At 43.3% G+C, this 19,893-nt stretch overlaps 1 protein-coding gene across 3 annotated transcripts; it reads right to left on the bottom strand.

The window, feature by feature from the left end:
• Nucleotides 1–584: 584 nt before the first annotated feature.
• Nucleotides 585–19,858, bottom strand: SAG (S-antigen visual arrestin). 3 transcript variants are annotated; one of them, XM_077183832.1, is made up of 16 exons: nt 18,550–19,858; nt 17,384–17,602; nt 16,055–16,222; nt 15,429–15,489; nt 15,299–15,343; nt 14,834–15,027; nt 14,064–14,123; nt 12,917–12,984; nt 12,597–12,732; nt 12,206–12,290; nt 10,925–10,997; nt 9,771–9,908; nt 9,398–9,475; nt 8,467–8,490; nt 7,991–8,055; nt 585–2,061 (listed from the first exon to the last, which is right to left on the bottom strand). In XM_077183832.1, exons 3-16 carry the CDS (start codon nt 16,151–16,153, stop codon nt 2,018–2,020), a joined length of 1,170 nt encoding a protein of 389 aa, XP_077039947.1. In that variant the 5' UTR covers nt 16,154–16,222; nt 17,384–17,602; nt 18,550–19,858; the 3' UTR covers nt 585–2,017. The 3 variants fall into 3 exon arrangements, with proteins under 3 accessions (XP_077039947.1, XP_077039945.1, XP_077039946.1); XM_077183830.1 differs by lacking the exon at nt 585–2,061 and adding an exon at nt 3,616–5,176; XM_077183831.1 differs by lacking the exons at nt 585–2,061; nt 18,550–19,858 and adding an exon at nt 3,616–5,176 and having other exon boundaries at nt 17,384–18,535.
• Between the last annotated feature and the right edge of the window lie 35 nt (nt 19,859–19,893).

Below are 19,893 nucleotides of genomic sequence, written 5' to 3'. Positions count from 1 at the left end.
AAATAGCATCTCAAAGTGCTTTCCCAAGCCCGGACAAAAGACCAGATTTAAAAACCATTTAACAACCATTTCCTCCCCACTGCACAACGGAGCACACTGTGATTTTTCCCACTTAGCTTACAGAAGTCATCACCACAGCTGAATTTAAGAGGAAGGCAGGCAGCAACAGAGGCCCCTCACAACGTTGACATATAAGAAATTTTAAAAAATAATAAAAATAATCAGATCTCTGAGTTTACTGGTCCCATACTTACAGGTCTCAGGTCTGGTAGCCAGAAACACTGAAGGAAACACCTTGGTGGAGAAAGATACACTTTGAAGTAAGACCTGTTCCCCCTTCTTCTCTTAGATCTTTAAAGGATTTTCTGAACTCCTGTTCTCCAAGATCAGCATATTTACAACCAGTAATTTCTTCAACTTTACTGTATCTGCTGTGTGTTCTCAAGCCACCAACAAATCAGTAAAATACCAGGGAAAATCCTCAGACATCCAGGTGCAAATGCTTGACCCTCCCCAAAGCTGAAATCACACAGGCATTATCCTGATCACAAACACCTGGAACTGGCCGGTTTCTTTAGCAGCAAAGCACCCAGTGCAGAGCAAACATTGTGCCTCTTGCAATTCAAGCTAAGGTGAGACACCTGTGACTAATGGACAGCACTGAGGAACAGGTGTGTTAGGGGACAGCACTGATGGAACTCTGAAGTCAGCTGTGGTCTTAATTAACTGCTTCCAGCATCTTAATCAAGACCAGTTTACAGAAGCCAACAGATGGAAGTGTAAAGTTCTTAATTCTATTTTCCAGAGTGTAGGGTAGGAAACATAAGTCCATATTAATAAATGTGGGCCCTGCATTCAGACTTTCCAGGGAAATTTAAACCAGGGACACTGAAAAGCAGATTTAAAGCAAAAATGAGAAAAATAAAACACCAGATGTTTTACATGCAAAATGTAATTAGCTGATGCAACTCACTTCAACAAAAACCTACATGAGATTCAGGAAAATATCTGACATTTACATGGATAATGAGAATATCCAGATGAACAAGAAAAAACAAAGTTTGCAGAATGCAATCTCATTTCTTAGAGCATAAACCAACTGCTGGCAGATGGATGTTGGGAAAGGCTCCTCAGGGAAGGCTGCGCCATAATTTCCTCCTTAATTTTCCTGCACCTTCTTTTGAAGCAGTTGCCTACAGGAAACTAGATTAAATACAGACTCTGTCTGGACTTGTACTTCTGTTTGGCATTCTATATAGGGAGCTTTAAGCAATTCATTGACAGTGCACATTTATCTCATCTTTAATAACATGGTTATTAAGCATATTGCTAGAAAGCTAATACTATTTATACTGTTTATCAGCATTGCCTGTGCTGTGGGAGACAACTTGTGAGACATTTAATGGTACAGAAAGTTAATGTAAAAGCCACATGGGGACAGTGCAAGCACAGAAAAAATTCACTGGCTGAATTTGGTAAAGCATCAATGCAAAAGCAACCAAAAGGAAATAAAATGAGTTTTGCACAGTCTGCTGAGAAACTTTGATGAATCACCCATGGCTGCAAGCCAGCCTTCCAGGCTAGGATTTCGTTCACTGGCACTTCAAAGTCACAGCCTCTGACACTGAGTAAGTCCAGGCAGGCTGCATAAACCCTCATTTAAGCTCTCACCAGTGCTGAAAGCAACCAACCTTTTTATTAGGCAGCCCTGAAAGCAGAAGTCATGATATGGCAGATGTCCTGTCATCCTCTGGTAGCTTGAGTAAGAACCAAGTGTTGTGTTTGCCCAATTCAAGGTGAATCTTGTAATAAGCAATACAGACTCCTGATGTCATGTCTACTGACCTCAGGGCTGATCCCTGGAAGACCATGTATGAACTGAGAACATGCAGATTACTAGAAACTTAGGTCCTACATTTGTAATTGAAGCCAGACAACATAGCTCCTTTGTCAGCCTGTTCTTTTAATCACTCATCAGTTGAGGGTGAATTCTTGTCCTCTTCATCAGGTGTATTTTTTAGCTTCTGACGAGCAAACTCCTCAAATACAAGCTCTGCTTCGCTGTAATGAAAGAAACACAGGTCTTTTAAAATGATGTTACTCTATTTTTACAGCAGTAGACTGTAGGCAACACACAGGATGAAGAAAAGAAGCCCACAACAGACTGGTAGTGTTTCCTTTGTTTCAAAGTGATTTGGATCACATTCCCACAGGCACCATCTTCACTGGTGCTATTCTAGCTAAAATGAAAAGCAGTTGATTGAGCAAGTCAAGGCACAAACTGAGGATGTTTTTAATCTGTACTGAATCATGTCCACTCCAGATACATATTTATCAGCTAGCTGAACAGCCTAGAGCTTGCAAGGGGCTTTGTCCAGGAATGAAATGTGAAACATTTCACCCTTATTCCTTCTATACTAAAATAGAGACACATGGTCAAACCTAATAAGTTCCTTACACTTCCAGCTATAAAGCACAAACACATCCCTCCTGGGTGTGTTTGTGCTGTTAGGGAAAACACAATCTCTTAATCTCTCTTCACATGGCCATTTGCTGCTGATTAACTCAGAGCAGTCATTTGTCAGGCCACAGTAACTTGCTCACTTTGAATTTTAAGCTGGGGATTTCTGGACAGTTTTGAGGAGTTTTAAGAAGAGTCAATGCACAAATGTAGCTAGAATATGAAATACTAAAAGAAACTCACCCATCCTTCCCTGCAGTCACGAGCATGCAGCAAAGGAGGAAAAGAGACACACTGAGTAGTCAGAACAGCAGATGGCTGAAACACTTTCAAAATGTTTAATGCAAAAAACGTACAGACTGACAAGTCAGAGCAGTGACTAGAGCAGGATTTGCAGCAGTACAAGTAGAATTCCAGAAAGTCTCAAAATGTGCATAACTACACCTGATCAGGCAAATCTCAATCTCCCAAATGGAAAAGCATTCCAGCAATGCTGCCCAAGCTATCTGAAGGGCTGAGGAACAAAGACAGATTTTCCCATCTACACTTGCTCATGGTCACAGCTGTGGGGGACATCTGTGCACTCACCTGGGTTCTGAGCTGACAGTGCTTGCATGACATGATGTCAGCTTTAATTGCTCTATCACTGTGATTCAAAAAGTCAGCTTAGACTTAGATGAGGAGACAATGCTTTTGTTCAATAAACATGAAGGCATTAAAATTAGAGGTCAAAGTACAGAAATAACTCAGGGATCTCTCATCAGATGGGTTAAGGCTTTTGGAGCAACACTCCTGATTTCATCTTGCCCTAAAAATGGTTTCAAGACTTTTGGAACTTGTGTTTCTTTAGTGGGATCTTTCCTAACCACACTATAACAAATCCTGCTTACTAGCAGGACTCCCTGAAAGCTGTTTCAGCACAGCCTAAAATAAACAGAAGACTGTATTTGCAGGGATTTTATTGTTCTCACATTTATTTTAGGAAGGCATAGTCACTTAACTGGCTTACTTCTCATGGCTTTGGGTCAGGGAGCAAAGCACCCTTGTTCTACAGAAGCAAAAATCTGGGGCACTTCATTGACTGGATAACTCACTACCTGGAGACTTCCCATCCACAACACACACTGCCAGAAAAGTCAGCATTAAAAGTGTGCCAAAGGGGGCAACTCAAGCCAAAATGCCTCAAAGGATGGCTCATGTAAAGACACTCCTGATGGAATCTCTCCAGACCAGGACAGAAGCCAAGATGAAGTCTGGAAAGTCTCAGGGCATGTATGCTTGATTGACATGGGTTTAAAATGAAACATTTAGAACTTCTAAAATTTCCAACATATAAAGCATCATTTTTCTCCTTTAGTCTGCTCTCTTTCCCCTCTTGGAGGTACTTTCATTACTATGGGAACATTGATATCAGTGATGTGGGTGAAGCTGAGCAAGATCCCCACCAGTGATCTGAAACTGATTTTACAAAATGGAGTGAGGGGGGAAATAGCTATTGCTTCAATTGGGCACAGACTTAACTGTCAGATAAATAATTACTGAGTCAATACACAGATAGTGTGGCAGCAGAGTAGTGCTTGTAATGTACCTCAGATGGAAGATTACATTCAAAAATGCACCACTGCACCTTCAGGCTGCAACACTAACTCCAACATGCTCCAATTGCATGCTAGCAGAAGTTAGATCCACTCCAGAGTTTTCTGGTTGTCCTGTGGCTTATTTAATATTATAATACTGAAAAATTCTCAGAAAATGGGTAGACTTTTACTTTTTTAATTAGCATTCCAGCAATTGTTTTGAGGGTTGGGATGGGAGGGGGATTGATGAGGGTCCAGAATACCATCGTCCTCCCAGGGGAGGGTTTTCTGGAATCTTTTATTATGCAGCCACAGAAATTATTCCATATAATTCAAGTCATAACATGTGGTAATTTTCAGTATAAACTTTCATTTAACCTCTCTTAACTTGATGGGGGAGAAAAGAGAAAGAGATTGGATTTTGTTATTTTCCAAGACATTCAATGCCTTAAAATGTCCTAATTTCGGAAAGTCACAATACCAAAACAGGGAAAGTATTGCTTTATTTTACTGTTAGAGGGATAAAGCAGTCCTGAGTTTCTTGAAAACAGCCCTTTTGTGCAAGTTTAATCAGGGAGCAGATAAATGACCATTTGTTGAACAACAGCCAAAACAAAGGCCAGTGTCCAAGACATAGGCCCACAAAACGTAAAACATCAGAAGATTGGCAGGAAAACCCCAGACCAAAGAATTCATGCTGAGACCACAGCCTTGAGGAAAACTCAGCAGGAACTTCTGGGCTAACTGCTGACCAGAAAGGTCTTGGAAGCATGAAGAAACACAGCCCAGTTTGAATCTATCTTTAAAAGAAACAGATCCTTACACATTTTTTGTCAACAGGCAGAACAGACAGACTGCCAATGTGACAGGAGCTGCTTTGCCTAAAAATAACCACATGTGAACCACATGGGTCCAAAAGCAGTCACAAAAACAGCACACATGAAACATGCAAATCCTGGCCTAGCAGAAGATCAAGAGAAGGAAGTGATAAACACAGGGAGGCAAAGGTAGCAAGCTGTTTCTTTTCTGTCTCCTGCAGGCACAGGGAAGAAAGATCAAGCAATCTGCAATAGCCATGCACTGTGACAGACCTGCTGTTTGCTGAGTGATGAATGCTTCAGAGCTTGCTCACAGACAGCTAGAGAGGGCAAAGCCATCTGCTGTGAAACAGAGCACACAGCACTTGCTTGCACTTGCTCTCACTTGCCCCAGCTTGGCCCTGAAAAAATCACCTCATGTTCTTGGGAAGCTCTTGTGTTTCTGAGGTTCCCTGTACTCCAGTCAGCCCTGCATGATTAAATGCATTGATGCTACACATTTTAGTTCTGCCATAAATCACCTTGGCTAGAGAAAAGGATATTCCCCCACTGCAAAATAAATCACAGTATGTGGCATTTTTTAATCCCACTCCAGCTTTAACTCCATAAGATGGTTGCTCTGACTTCTTTCTTTTCTTCCAGCTGTGCCTTAAGACAGTCAAGTGAGCAGGAAGGTGCAGTAGGCAAACTGGTCACTACTGACTCGTCAATAAATACAAAAGGGAATGGAAAAAGAAGACAAGGAGTGATCTCAAAACTCCCTGTGCATGCACCTCTGCCTACACTCACTGCAGAGGCTGCTGAACAAGCCAACAAAGAAAAATTCCATCTTTTGGGACCTTTGAGATTCCACACACTGTTTGTTGAAGCTCCATCTCTACAATTAAGCCTGGATTTGCTTGATTCCAAATTAGATGGCATTTCACTAATGAAACACATTATGTTTCTCAGAGTTCATAAGCTAAAGTGGTAGAAGAAAAAATTAAAAAGCCTGAACTCACAACTGGGAAAAGTGATAAAGCACAGTGCATGGAAAACTACCAACCAATAAAGCTGAAAAGTGTTTCAGTTTACCAGCTTCATATGGGAGACTGTTTTATTCCCTGTAATAAGCTCAGACACCACATTCCAGCACAGTTTTCAAGTCAGCTATTCAGGCTTCAGAGGAATTTTCTGTTGTGTTAGAGTATCTGTTTTTAAGAGAAAGCACTTATTTCCTGTGTTAACCATTTGCAGGGCTTTCCCATGGGAGAGCTCCTGAAATTACCTGCATTTTTTTCAGTTTATAAGAAACCTGGTATATCCATCTGTACAAAATGCATGGAACATAGCTGACACTTCTGACAGCAGGCTTCTAGAAGACTTTGATGTAGCAAACAACATGTGGGCTGTGCCTCTGGTGAGAGGATGTGCTGGGGGAAGTGATCTGAGAAATATTGCAGGTCTCCATTTTCCTGGTAAAGTCTCTGCCCCACATCCTTTTGAGTGTACTGTATAAAGGAGTACATCATCCCTCCTTTGAAATGATCTTAGAAGGGAGAATTGCCTGACTTCCATTTTTTCTCATATTACAAATGCTTCTGCCAAAAGTATAAAGTAATAAAAAGGGGTTGTTGGCATTTTTAACACAAAAAAAGTCGTTATAAAAATTCACACCATCCTAAAAATGTAAAATTCTTTACAGTTGCCTAAACCTTTGGATGAGCCTTGCTAGAAGTTTTCAAGCTTCCCTTGGTGTCCATGAAAGCTCCTGAGCTGCCCAGAGGCACTAGATGGCCCTCACCAGCCACATTCCTGGGATCACCAGTGCCATCCCAGCCTCCACCACTTCTGTGCCAAGAGAATGTGCTGGCACTGCTCACAGCAGGGGCCTTCCCAGGGAAAATTATCTTCCTGTAGTGCAACTGTTAGAGGAGAGATAAAAGCTACCTTTGCCCACTCCAGCACATCCATAATTAGCAAAGCCTGATTCCCAACCAGAGCATCTGAATGTGGAGTGGATCACCAGCTCTCTCCTCATTGCTCACACTTGATTCCTCCAACAATTTCACACAGTAAGGACTCAAGTCACCCCCTTCTAATGCTTCCAGTATAGACCAAAGCATTTATCTCTGGATAACTCTTCTCAAAGGTCCCACTGTCACTCTGATGTGAAAGTTTCATGTTCTTAGAAACAGCAGCTTTAACTCAGTTTGGGCACAAAGAGAAAATGACAGGAAAAAAAAAGAGCACAAAAGCAGCCATGGCTTTTGTTTGAAACCCACTGAACTTTGTCCCAGTATGGAGAGTAGGACAAGATGACTCATCTGTAACAGCCCCAGCAGGAAAGGGCTGATGTGTCTGGTGGTCAAGAGAGGCTTCAGATGCTGTACAGGAGCTTCTGATTTGGCATGAGCACCTTGCAACCTCTGGTGCTCACCACTGGTGAACAGAGCCAGCCAGGGCCTGAGGAAGTGGGGGGATGCTCTGACAGCCTGTGGATTTGGCATCTGATCCCAAGCCCAAGATGCCTGGGTAAGGCTTGCTCCTCACACTGTTACAGATGAGACCTAACATTGAAGAGATGTTGCTCTTGGATAAACCACTGAAAAAGAAGGCCACATCACAGACACCATGGCAAATGCCACATCAAGTAACAGGGACTCAAGAATCATCAGTGGTTTTATCACCTCTTCATTCTGCTTAAAAGTATTTGGCTTTGTACAATGCTCATGAGTGTTAGGTATTTTCTGTGTCAGATTTTTTATTTTTTGCTTATACTGCAATCTGGCTGGGAATTGCTGACAGATTCATATAGGATATTTTGCACTGCAGTCATAGGATTTAACTGTGCAGAGCTTCCTCAAACCCCTGTTCTCTGAGCTGTGATTCCATACATGAAAGGGAACGTGACTCTTTCCCATTTTCTCCTGTCTTTGCACCCCTGCTCTCTGTTATTTAGTGCCTGGAGGTTGATGCATACATATACACACACAGACACACATATATAGACACACAACCACACAGTACAGCTCCATACTGGGGCCTTGCAGGCTCTGAAGGCTTCCTGTAGCACAAATCACTCTAAGCCTTACAATGGTGAGATGTCACCCGAGCCTGTTAATGAACAAAGGCAAAAACCAGGTGTAACTGACCTGCTGGGTTCTTTTCCTCGGGTTTGGGGTGCATGAGACGGAATGGCAGCTCTGTGCCCACTTCACTTTAGGGAGAAGAAAGAATGCATCAGATCCACAGCTCCACACACATGCCTGGTTCAGCCTCCTTCCTCCTTAGGCCAGCCTGAGTCCTCAGCTCCAGCTTCATCCATTCTTTCATATTTTTCTAATCATAATTTTCCTCTCAAAAAAAGTTAAGCTCAAATTTCTCCACAAATATCCCAGGCATATTCACTTACATAGACTGGGTTTATTGTGTGCTGAATGTACTTGCATGTATATAAAATCAAAAGATATTTTTGTAATAGCTTCATTTTCACAGGAGAGCCACAAACTACTTGATTCTAACAGCTAAGTTGCTTTTTTTAGGGAGGTGAGAATTGCAATAAAAAAGAGAATAAAGAGATGAACTAACAACTAGGACTGCATGGTCTGAAAAGGAAGAAGACATTTACCTGGAAGTGAGGTCTCCCAGTATGCTACAAAAGAAAACAAGGAGAAAAACAAAGAATATTTAATGTCTCTCTATTCTGGTGCTCCAACAAGTGCTGTTTAATTGGTGGACTACTGAAATAACTTTCCTCATGTACTGTTCTCTACTTGCCACAAATTCAACTGAACTTGTTTTTAAAAAAGATAGCCTTACTTTTTCATGTCATTCCCATGGACAAAGAGTCTAAGTTTTTGAACTCCTGACCAAATGTTGGGCATGGCCCCTTTTCCAAGAGCCAAAAGGCAAGTGGATGCCCACAGAAAGCAGCAGGCATTTTATCACACTTTAGGCAAATCTTTGATGCATTTTTATACTAGAATAAAGCATAGCTAAATGAAATACAAAGGTAAACGGTGAGTAGCATCAACTGAGAGTCACTATCCTGGTCCTTTTTTGCACTGTTAGATCCTGGATCTATCTCACGTCGATAACATCAGCTTTACCCAGAAACCCAGAAAGGTTCTGTACTGGCTGAGAACAGAACCTGAGCTACAGGATTTATGACTCTCAGGCACCTTTTGCTTCTCACCTTCTGCTCTGGGAGAACAGCCATGACAACATAAGAAGTTCACACCAAATTTCACCTTACTTCTCACAAAATAGGTTATAGCTTTGAAACAATAATTGCAATGCAAACCAGAGGTTCCTACTTCATCCATGAAGTTATACGGTATGTAAGGAGAGTAACACAAACCATTTGGCTCAGGACAAGTTCTTTGGATAGGCCAAGACTGTTTTCCAGGCAATTAATGCTTTACAGGGAGCCTCAAATCCTATAACATGTGCCCTTTCTCTTGGGGTGGACTGTTCTGGTCTCTCCTCACCCATCAGTGACAAACACACTCCCCTCCCTTAACTCCAGGCAGATGTAGCAAAAAGTGTGTTACACTTACCCTGGAACAGTGAGCTTCACTTTGATCTTGTAGGAAACCAGAATCCCCATCACTGTCTTGTCTATTCCATCCTTAATGCTGCCAGAGAAAACAGAGAGCAGGGTGAGGTGGCACAGCAGTATAGCAACAACACACACCTGGAGCAAGAACAAGGGGAACATCCTGGAAGGGGGAGGGCAGGCAAGCCTCAGGTGCAGCCAATACCTCTCCAGCTCTGTGATCCCCATTCACCCTGAAGGAACATGATGGTTTTAGTAATGGTGCCACACGCATCCTTCCGGGCACAACAAAGTCCTGAGGGAAGTGTCTCCTCCATGCTCCCCTCTTCTCTGTAACTCTCCTACAACCTGGGGCCATTTAAAACTCCACTCACATGGTACTAGAAGCCAAGTTGGTGTCCTCATCCTTCAGTTTTCCATCCAGAGCTATTTCCCGTGTCTCCCGGTTATTTGCAAGCAAGGGCAGAACTGTCAGTGTCTTGGTCAGGCTACTGTTTGGCTGCACCTTTTCACTGAAAATAAGAAGGGAAGTGATACACTGTGGTTTGTTACACACCCAACTAGGAGAATTTCAAAAGAGGTTACAAAGCTGCCCAAAAGGAGAGGAATTTATCTGTGCAAATTCAGTTGTCAACAATACAGATGTCCACCTCTAATCTAGTCAGGAAAACTGCCTTTCTAATCAACAGAGAAAAACAAGCATGTATAGAAAATGCCTAATTTCACATTAAGGCAGAAAAGTAGGTCAAAACCACAGAATAATGGAATAGTTTAGGTTGGAAAAGCCCTTTAAGATTATCAAGTCCAACCACTAACCCAACATTGCCAAGGCCACCAGTGAACCATGTCCCTAAGTGCCACATTGATTTTTCCTAATATCTAATCTTCACCTCCCTGAGTGCAACTTGAGGCCACACCCTCTGTGCTGCAAAGCTCTGAATTTGGACAAAATTAATCTGGCTAAGAATACCAATACTGAATGGAAAACATGTCCCTAAGCTACAGAGCACAACACCAGACAAATATAAAGCACCTGGGTATGCTGAACCCTCCTCCCAGTGCGAGGTTCAGAGCTGCACTGCCAGTACAGTGAAAAGAAGCAAGTGGCTCTCTATAACATCTACAGATTCAAGGTTTCTGTGGGCTTTGTCAGGTCAGAAGAAACCAAATGAAATGCTCTTGCTCAAGCAAGAGTGTCCATGACTTCCAGTCAAACAGCAGCACCTTTCAGAAAAGTTTTGCATCTCTATTTCAAGATTTCCAGCAACTGGGAACCTTCTGCTGCCACCACTAAGCTCGTGTAGCAGATAATTACTCTTCAAACCTCTTCTGCAACATCCCCATTCCCTGAAAAAACATGAGAATCTCTGCTGCTCTGTGAAAAGGGGACCAGCTGCTGAGTGGTGTGGCACACATGAGGTAAGAGCACTGTAACAGCAGGAGACTGCCAGACTATAGTATGAGAACCTCTCATCACTAGTGACAAGGGTAATTAAAAGGGTGTGAAGGAGCAGGAGCATTCACTCACTGTGCTTCCTCAGCAGCCACCACTTTGGTGTAGAAGTCACTGGAGTACAGCACCACATTGGCCACCTGCTCCACTGAGGGAGAAAGAGGAAAGCAGACACTCAGGGGTGTGCATGCACCACAAACAACACAGTTGCCCCCACCCCAAGTCCCAGGAATGGGAAACATGGTGAAGAAAGCAGAAAACCCCATCCATTTAGAGCCTGAAGGGACCATCAGGACAGAAAGCCTGACCTGGACAGAGACAAACAGCACACCAGTGGCCAAAGTCTGTCTTCCCTGAAAAGCACCTGGCCTTGATTTGGAGACAACAGAAAGTCAGTAACACACAGTTTCTCTTGGGATCCTCTCTTTCCATTGTAAAGATGTCCCTCTTCCCTCTCAGTTTGGGTCTGCTTTTATCTCTGGTCCTGATATCTCTTGTGCACAGCCCATGCATGTGCATTCAGGAGAGAGCATCAGCACAGAGCCTGGGATAACAAATGGCTTATGTTCTCCAATCCTACACAAAAAAATCCCAGGGTAATTCTGAAACACTGAAGAGGAGAGAATCTGGGACCAACAAGGTCTTTTTAAGCCTAATAGAGGCATAAAAAAGAGCCTAAAATATTTGGGAATCACAGTACATCCCAGACTGGCAGTGAAACACCTTTCTCTGCTATCATTCTGTAGGAGCCTCAGCCATTTTGGTCTCTCCCTGCCTTCTTTTCTCTTTCCCATCCTTTGTCTTTCAGACTGTCTTCCCCAGCTCTGCAGCTTGTGGGATGAAAACATGTAGTGTCACATATAAAACACTGGCACAGCAATGAAGCTCAGCCCCTGCCTTCAGCTTCCTCAGGAGCAATGACACTGTTGCTGGCAGAGTTTCCCACACTGACAGAGGTTTTTGGAACGCCAGGCAAAGCTGTATGGTATCTAGGCATATTCACAGTCAGCAGGAGCATCACACTGACAGGGAGCCCTTCCCACTGACCTCCCAATAAGGGTGCATTTCCCCCACTGTTCCCAGACCTGCATTGCCCACTGCAGGAGCCAGACCCCTTCTCTTTTTCTATGGGGGAAAATCTGGTACCTGAAATTAGGACATACAAGTAACCACAGGAATCAGGAGAAAAGCTACAGCACTTCCCTTGACGAACAGCAAAGAAACAGCAACACACAGGGGGGAGGGACAAATTCCTGATATCCCCAACTGCCTTCTTAAACTGTTACAAGCACTAAATTCTGTCTCTCTTTCAGACCTATTGCACTCAAAGAATCTCAAGCAACAGTAAAAACATACCCTGGACTTTGATCTTCTTCACAGTTTTGTCTGTGTTGTTGTTGATGGTGACAGTGACTGGAATGGGCTCACCATGGTAGTATACCTAGAAGGAATGTGATGCTCAGAAATTCAGCCAGGAGACTTTTTCCAAGCCCTAACCCCTCTAGTTCCCCCAGATTACACCTCACAGATAGGGGAAATGACCCCTCCCAGTGATTCATGACCCCTCCTTCAATGACTTCAAATGTGTTTGGTAGGGCTTCAACCACCCCTAGCAGTAATCACTGACAGAAATTACATTAGAGCCCTTGAGTGCTGGGACAAGTCAGTCTCAGCTGAGAAAGCAGCAAATGCCCATTGGCCTGCAGATACCATGATGCCCCCAGCCCCAGGGCAAACACCCCCTCACCTCTTTACTGAGGCAGGCTTTCATGTGCAGGGGCTTGTTGGACATGAAGAACTGCCAGGTGGTCTCTGCACAAGGCTGGGGTCCTGGGTTCTCCGGAGCATACTGCACCTTACGGATCAGCAGACGTGCAGAGTTCCTGGGAAGGAGCAGAGGACACCATGGTGACACCCAGTGCTTGGCAGAGGCAGGAGCTCTGCATTCCCATGTGCTTACACCCAGGAAGTCACTGACAAGGGGGCAAAGCTCAACAAACAACCCAGGTGCACCACTGGACCACCCATCCCCTTAAGGCAAAGCTGAAGAGACACACATCCTGTTACCTCCTATGAATTCTCTCTTCCACATTTTCTGTTGAGAAAGCTTTCACCTCAAAGTCCACCCCACAAGTCTGCCAGACAGAGAAAGGACAGCTGTGAAATCAGCATCAGAAGACAGGAACATCTGCAGATGTTTCAGTATCTTTCTGCACACCAGAAATTGGCAGACTCCTGCCAGCTGCAAATTATTCTGGCCTCCCACCACTGTCACAGACATCCCTGACAACTGGTGTTGGCACATTCACCTGTTCTACAGGGCTTCTGATGAATGAGACCAGCCTCTGAGAGATGCCATCCCTGCTCCTGAAAGGCTTCCTGTGGGACCAGTGCTGGAAAGGTCACATCCTAAGACTGACCAGTGTGCTATGCTGCCTGGCCCACCCTGGTTTCTGAACTGAATTTCTGAGGTGGCTTTGTAACGCCAAAACCAGCATCTAAGGAGTGGAAGTGATCATGCCAAGCTAACCTTTGCTTTAACAGGTTTATAGCATTGTGGGGCACCTGTGCGAGTTCCAGGTAATTCTCTACAGAGATATTTTTGCTAGAATATTCCCTGGCTTAAAACACAGGTTATCCTTTATGCACTAGATTCTACAACCCTCATCCCACTTTGCCCAGCTGATTGCATAGCTCTGCTGTCCAGACAAGCATCCAGTCAAGTATAAAAGGAATATTTTTAACAGTATCAGAAACTTTGCAGAACATATAATTATCTAGTGATTTTTTTCTACAGGGTTTTTGTTCTGTTTACTCATACATACAAGCCAGCTCTTCTCTGCATTTTATTCAGGGCAGGTCCCAACACATGTTATTTATAGCAATTTGTGAGATTTTAGGCACTCAGTCTTCTTTTCTTTCATGTAGTCTCACAGCCACAATCATTTTATGTGCAGCCAAAGCACAAATCATGTGATAGTCTTAAAGAAGCTACAACACTGCAGATTTTGTAGTCTTGCTGCTATTTGTTTGGATTCCCTTTCTTATTCTGAGGATTTCAACTCCAATTCTGTGACACATACTTGTAGCCCCGAGTTCCTGACAGTTGTAAAATCTGTATCACCTTCTATAACTCTCAAGCTAAACAAATTAATTTTTTTTTCCATCTAACTTTCCTTAACCACAATAAGCTTAAGTGTCCCACTGGTCTCACCTTATCAACATCACGAGGTGCAGGCTGCAGACAGACTGAGCAAGGCAGGTAATCTGGAAACTGTGGGAGGAAGAAGAGGAAATGCCCCAAACCAATAGTACACAGATGTTTTAGGTAACATACTGCTCACAAAAGCAGTCCTGAAAACAAGGGGTCACTCATTGTAAAGCCATAACCCTTTGGAATTCTGGCTAGTATACTTGTCTTGTATGAACAAATCCCTTTCTTCCAAAAATACTTTAAAAGTCAAGAAAGAAAAAAAAGTCCATGCACAATATGAATCTTCCTCAGGAACGCTAAGACAGACATATGACTGACAGCACTGGAAGGATTTCCTGTCAGAATTTGGCAGTCAGCTGTCATTTGTCATCAGCTGTCAAAGACCTTTTCATCTCCTTATTTGATCCAAACTTTTTAAAGGAAAAGGATTTGGCACTGGGGAAATGGTAAAAAGTATTCCAGCCCCTCAGGAACGGGAAGGCAAGAATATGGGGCTGTTGCTAGCATAAAGCCATTGCAAATTCCCTTGCCTTTTTTAAGAAAGCACTTCTCACAGTGGTGTGATCACTGCACAGTTAGGATCTTCTTGCACTTTACCTCTCAGGATTGCAAGAAGAAAGAAAAACATTGGTAACACCACCTGTCACTCAAAATTGGAACTTGCAGAACAGGAATTCACTATAAATTCCCATCTTCAGTCCATCACCAGGCCTCAAGAGCCTGGTAACTACAAACAAGAAGAGAATCAGAGGCTCTTCTGAAATACTTACTGTAAAGAAAAAGGGATAAGCATTTTTCCCCAGCTTCTTTAGCAGAGATTCCTGCAAGAGGGTGAGAGACTCTGGCTTGTCAGCAGGTGGGTACACCTGGACCCTGGAGAAGAACAGGTCCCGGCGGAAGGCGAGGCCGATCACGTCGATGTCCTCCTGGCCGTAGCGGAACACGCACGTCAGCGACACAAACACTGGCAAGAAGCACAGGACAGGTGAAGCAGGCAGGAGGAAAACAGTGAAGCCAGGCTGAGATGGGGACACCTCCTGCCTCAGGGAGACATGGGAACTCATTTCAACACTTGCATAACCCAGTGAGTACTCATCCCATGTGGAACAACAGACAACATTGATAAGAAGCTCATTCACTGAGGCAGAGTTACATTTGTACCCTTCAAAGGTTCTATCTTAGCATCTCACTCAGAAACACAATTTCTGAGAAATACATTGCATAAAACCTCAAACCTTTTTTCCCCTTGACAATTGCAGGATCCACCAATACAACACCATCTGAAAGAAAGGGAAAAATGAAGATTAACATAGATAAAAGCAGGGTTGAGAGCAGGAAGAGCAGCACATAACCTCGTGGACTTACCTACGGGTTCTACATTCCCTATGTTGTCAATGTAGTCCCGCTTTCCCAGGTAGATGGTCAGCTGTGTGGAGAGGATGACCACAGTTGAACTTTAAAATGTTTGTGGTTGTTGAGGGAAGGGGGACACACACATCAGAGAGCTATAAATTTTGCAGACATCAGAACAATTCCATTTTAAGTGGAATTTTTTTTTTCCAGCAAACAAGCAACCCCCCACCAGACTCAACAGGATTATTCACATGCAGGATATCAGAACTGAAGACCTGATCTAGACCAACTCCCAAAAGTACAACACAAATACTTGTGCATGGGACAAAGAAGTGTAGATTTAAAAATTTTTGGTGCTGTCAGTTTGGAAAGACAATGTATCAGGTTTGTTTTACACATTTACCAGTAGAAGTACAACACAGGAGGAAAGTGAGGTGAGCTGCCTTCCCTTGTATTATAACATATGAAAAGTTTGCCCTAAAAACTGTTTACATCATCTCCTCGAATTTAGTGGTAATATGGGTCACCCTCCTTCTTCAGAAAAAAATAAAGGGGGCAGGAAAGAGCTTTCTAATAAGTCTTCAGTCTGACTACAGATAAAACTCAAACCTAAATAAGCCCATTATTACTGTACTCACAGCTTTGTCACGGGTGCTTTTTCTGAAGATAACTTGTTTTGGAGGAGAATCAGCATTCTTCCCACCAGTCCCAGTCTTTTGAGACTCAGGGCGGCTCATGGTCAAAGACAGGGATGTGACTGTGGGTGAATGAAGCTTTTCTGTCCCAAAATATCCTGTGCCAGATGCCTGGGAAAAATAGGTGGATGAGCAGGTAAAGCACTGAACTCCTGGTGCTGTTTCAGACCCCCTCACACATCCAAATGGTGGCTCTCTCTAAAAGGTGGCTCACCTCTACCAAGGTGGTTTGTGTTGATAAGGAGTCAGGCCAATCCCCAAATAAGAACTCATCTGTGCTGTTGCATTTTCCTCAACCAGAACCCAGTGCAGCCCATTATGGGCAGAGCAGCACTGAGCTCAAACCAGAATGCACTATAAGGATAGAACAGCCCAGACACCTGCCCAGAAAGGCAACAATTATACTTAGAGGTAGGGAACAGCTTGCACCTGGAGGGGTAGAAAACATATGGAATAAAAATTCTTCAGGAGGAGAAAAATAAGGAGGGAGAGAAAAGAGCAGGAGGGAAGAGAATGGGGGAAAAATAAGAGAAGCAGTGGAAAAAAGAAGGGAAGAAGAGAAAGAGGAGAGCACAAGGGCACAAGAGACTTCCAGAGAGAGAAGTCCAGAAAACCTAAGTGGTACGAAGTAGAGAGATTAACCTTTCATTCTGTTCTAAGTCACAAAATAGCATCCAGTTAATGATCAGACAGCAAATTTAAATAAGGTGAAGCATTTCCCCATTTAACAGAAGATTCAAGGTGGCTCTGGTAATCACAATATGAATTGAATCACAGGATTATACACATTCACAGGGAAAAAGGCTTTTGGCAGCTGTTGGAGGAGGATCCAGGAGCAACCTTAACCCTGTAAGATTCTGAAGCAGAGGAGCAGCATCAGGAAAGGATGATGCCACACATACCCTGTCCTTACACTCCTCACCATCAGAGCTGTGTGAATGAGAGCACTGTGTTACAGACCCCAGCTCTGATGGAGTATGACTGTCCTTGCAGTTTGCTCCAATTCTATTTCTCAGCTTGCTTTCCCATTTTAAAACTGCTTCAAGAGTAAAACACGGCCTATTTGCAGACAACCATAGAAACCATAGAAAAAGGAAACACGTGGCTTCTTGGAAAGCTGAAAAAAATGTAAGGCAGACATTAGAAGCAGACTATACACATGTAAGCATTTCTATTTTCATTAAGTAGGTTTTTCAAGCCCAGACCAGTATTTGTTGCTGACTAGACATGCTGTAGACTCAAACAAACAGACCAGCAAATAACATCAAATACCTTGCTGTGCTCAAAGTGGCACAGGAGCTTCCACGGACAGTGATGGGAACTTCTAAATTATTGAAGAAAGATGAATTTTCCAAGGCAGCTGTGTCCTATGCTTCTTTGCACCTACCAGAGGGAATTACTGCCCTCTTCACAAGCAAGGAAGACAATTTGTAGGGGATTGGAAAGCTCGTCTCTAGTTGCGTCCATCCAGGATTTCAATAATTAATCCCTCTGCAAGAGCAAATATTGTACCTGGGTTGAGATTCAGCTGGGAAGTGGTTAAGTCAGCAACAACAAGGCATTACCTAAGGACACTCAGCTAGTCAGTGAAGAGGTCTACAACATCCTATTCACATGTTTTGCCAGGACTTATGTAGCACAGGACAGCTACTGAAAGCAGTTTATTCTTAAGCTCTATCTCCTCCTTCCTAGGGCTGCAAGACACGCAGCCTGGTAAGAAACTGAACAGACAAGAGCCATTTATGAAAAAGGGAGTTTATAAAACACTAAAATGCCATTTTGATGGCCTGTCAAACACTGAGAACAATGCACTATTCTCATGATCACTAAGCAATTTATCTATTACTGCTTCACCAGCAGCCAACTGACATGCTGATGCAAAACAATAGACTGCTGGCTTGTACAATCTCCTCCTCAATTTACTTAAAAAACCACAACATCTGGGATTTAAGAAACACAGATATTTCAATTAACTTCAGCTTTGCTGTTCCTTAATCTTCCAAGAGTAGCTTCCCCCCCACACCAATGAATTTGGCCCTGCTATTTTGCACAACAGAATATGTTAACTTTTGGCTTGTGAGCTGTAGGAACAGCTGTAGCTTTCCTCTGGCTGCATCTGTTCATTTGATTACAAGGATCACATGATATCCTGTCCACTTGCCAGCCTAACAGCTCCCTCCAGCTCGAGCAACCTTACAGTCACAGATCAAGCTTTTCACAAACAATCACTGACATTTGCCTGAATATAGTGGCCAGGGCTACACAAATTACTCAAAAAAAAATGAATGACAGAACCAATGTTCCTCAGCTCTTTCAGGGTTCCATTAATATTTTATTAACTAGAGGTGGATTATTTGGAGAGCTTAATCACTACTCTGTCTAATCAACTCTGACAAACACAAACCAGCCAGGCTGGTACCACAGAAATTCGCACGTGCCTGTGCTGCAGAAGGGAAGCCAGGTCCTTATTGTAGGAAGTAAGGACGAAACCCCAGAGATGAAACTCAGTCACACTTTGCAAATGCAAAAGGGAGGAAGCTGGTTTTGTACAAGTCTGTGCTGCAGCCACTGCAGGGTTATTAGTTCTCCAGGAGAGGATGAGCATTCCTGTTGGCCTGATGTACCACTGCAAACATCTTCAGAGGATCTTGGAAACAGCTTCTCTGTAACACATGCTCCTAGTGCACCCTTAATCCAGAGAAAGATGCCCAACCCACCCCCAAATCCACTTGAAGGGCAGCTCCACCTCTGGCAGCAAAACTGCTACAGCCACCTCTGCACTGCAGGCTCCTTCATTTGCTCTTCTTCTCTCTGCAGGCTGGAGCAGAAAAGGAAGCAATAGAAGTAATCAAACTATAGGAAAAAAAGAAAAGCTAAAATTGCTCACTAGAATTTCTTACATACCTTGGTGCTAAGGAACCCTAATCTAAAATGCTTAAGGATTTAGCTAGCTGGCTTTTATCCTTCAGCATTGTTAACCTGCTTCATAATGGCATCAATGGGCCTAGCAAAGCCCTTTGGGTAAGATCTGTGTCCATGCTCTAGAAAACACAAGTGCAGCAGTCTAAATTATAAACATCCTAAACCCATTCTGATCCTCCTCAGCAGAGCCTGCAGTTTTTATTATGCTAATCTCCCAATAATCTTTCATCATGCTGACTTGCCACTTTGTGATCTGCTTTCCTGCAGTAACCAAGGTCACCTGGACTCGTGGCAGGTGCCTTTTCAAGGACCATATGCCACTGCAACAGGCAGAAGAAAAAATACCTTGCCCTTAGAAACTGTTCAGAACACCAACTTTCCATTTTTTGCTACAGTTCTCACATCCATGAGCTGAATAAAAGCTTATTTTCTGATGAAAAACAGAGGGTGGCCAGTGCCAGCTATTGGTTATGAAATTTGTACCCTGAAGAGCTGAAGACTTTGCTTCATCACTCTGAAGCTGGAACCAGAGCAACATCTTCAACAGGGTTTTTGTGTTTTTAAAGAAATGTGCAACTCCTATTCCTATCTTAAAAACTTGACAAGCTAGCAGTCAAAGCCTCACAGCAGAAGAAGACACCTATTTTTAGCAGCGTTTGAAATACAGATCCTGATTTCCTCAGTTCAGTAGTTTATCTAAAACATCCAACAATACATCAACCTTTCAAGGACAGAGACAGAGGCACTTGTTCAATGAGGCAAGACTTTCTTCAGGCTCAAGGCAGGACTACGGAGACCGTGCAAGCCCAGGCTGCACCTGCAGGACATCTAGCCCCAAGCTCAGAACGTTATCCTTTTTC

The sequence above is a fragment of the Agelaius phoeniceus genome, chromosome 10 (genome assembly GCF_051311805.1).
Source record: "Agelaius phoeniceus isolate bAgePho1 chromosome 10, bAgePho1.hap1, whole genome shotgun sequence".
Taxonomy (NCBI): Eukaryota; Metazoa; Chordata; class Aves; order Passeriformes; family Icteridae; genus Agelaius; species Agelaius phoeniceus.
The sequence above is the reverse complement of the archived record's forward strand: the minus strand, read 5'-3'. Positions and strand labels throughout refer to the sequence as shown.

Coding starts and splice junctions, on each gene's coding strand:
- SAG (XM_077183830.1), bottom strand. CDS start 16,153: ATGAGCCGCCCTGAGTCTCAAAAGACTGGGACTGGTGGGAAGAATGCT. Junction 10,998..12,205: donor GAAGAAGATCAAAGTCCAGG/GTATGTTTTTAC, acceptor TTTCTCCCTCAG/TGGAGCAGGTGGCCAATGTG. Junction 8,491..9,397: donor GTGAAGCTCACTGTTCCAGG/GTAAGTGTAACA, acceptor TTTCTTTTGTAG/CATACTGGGAGACCTCACTT.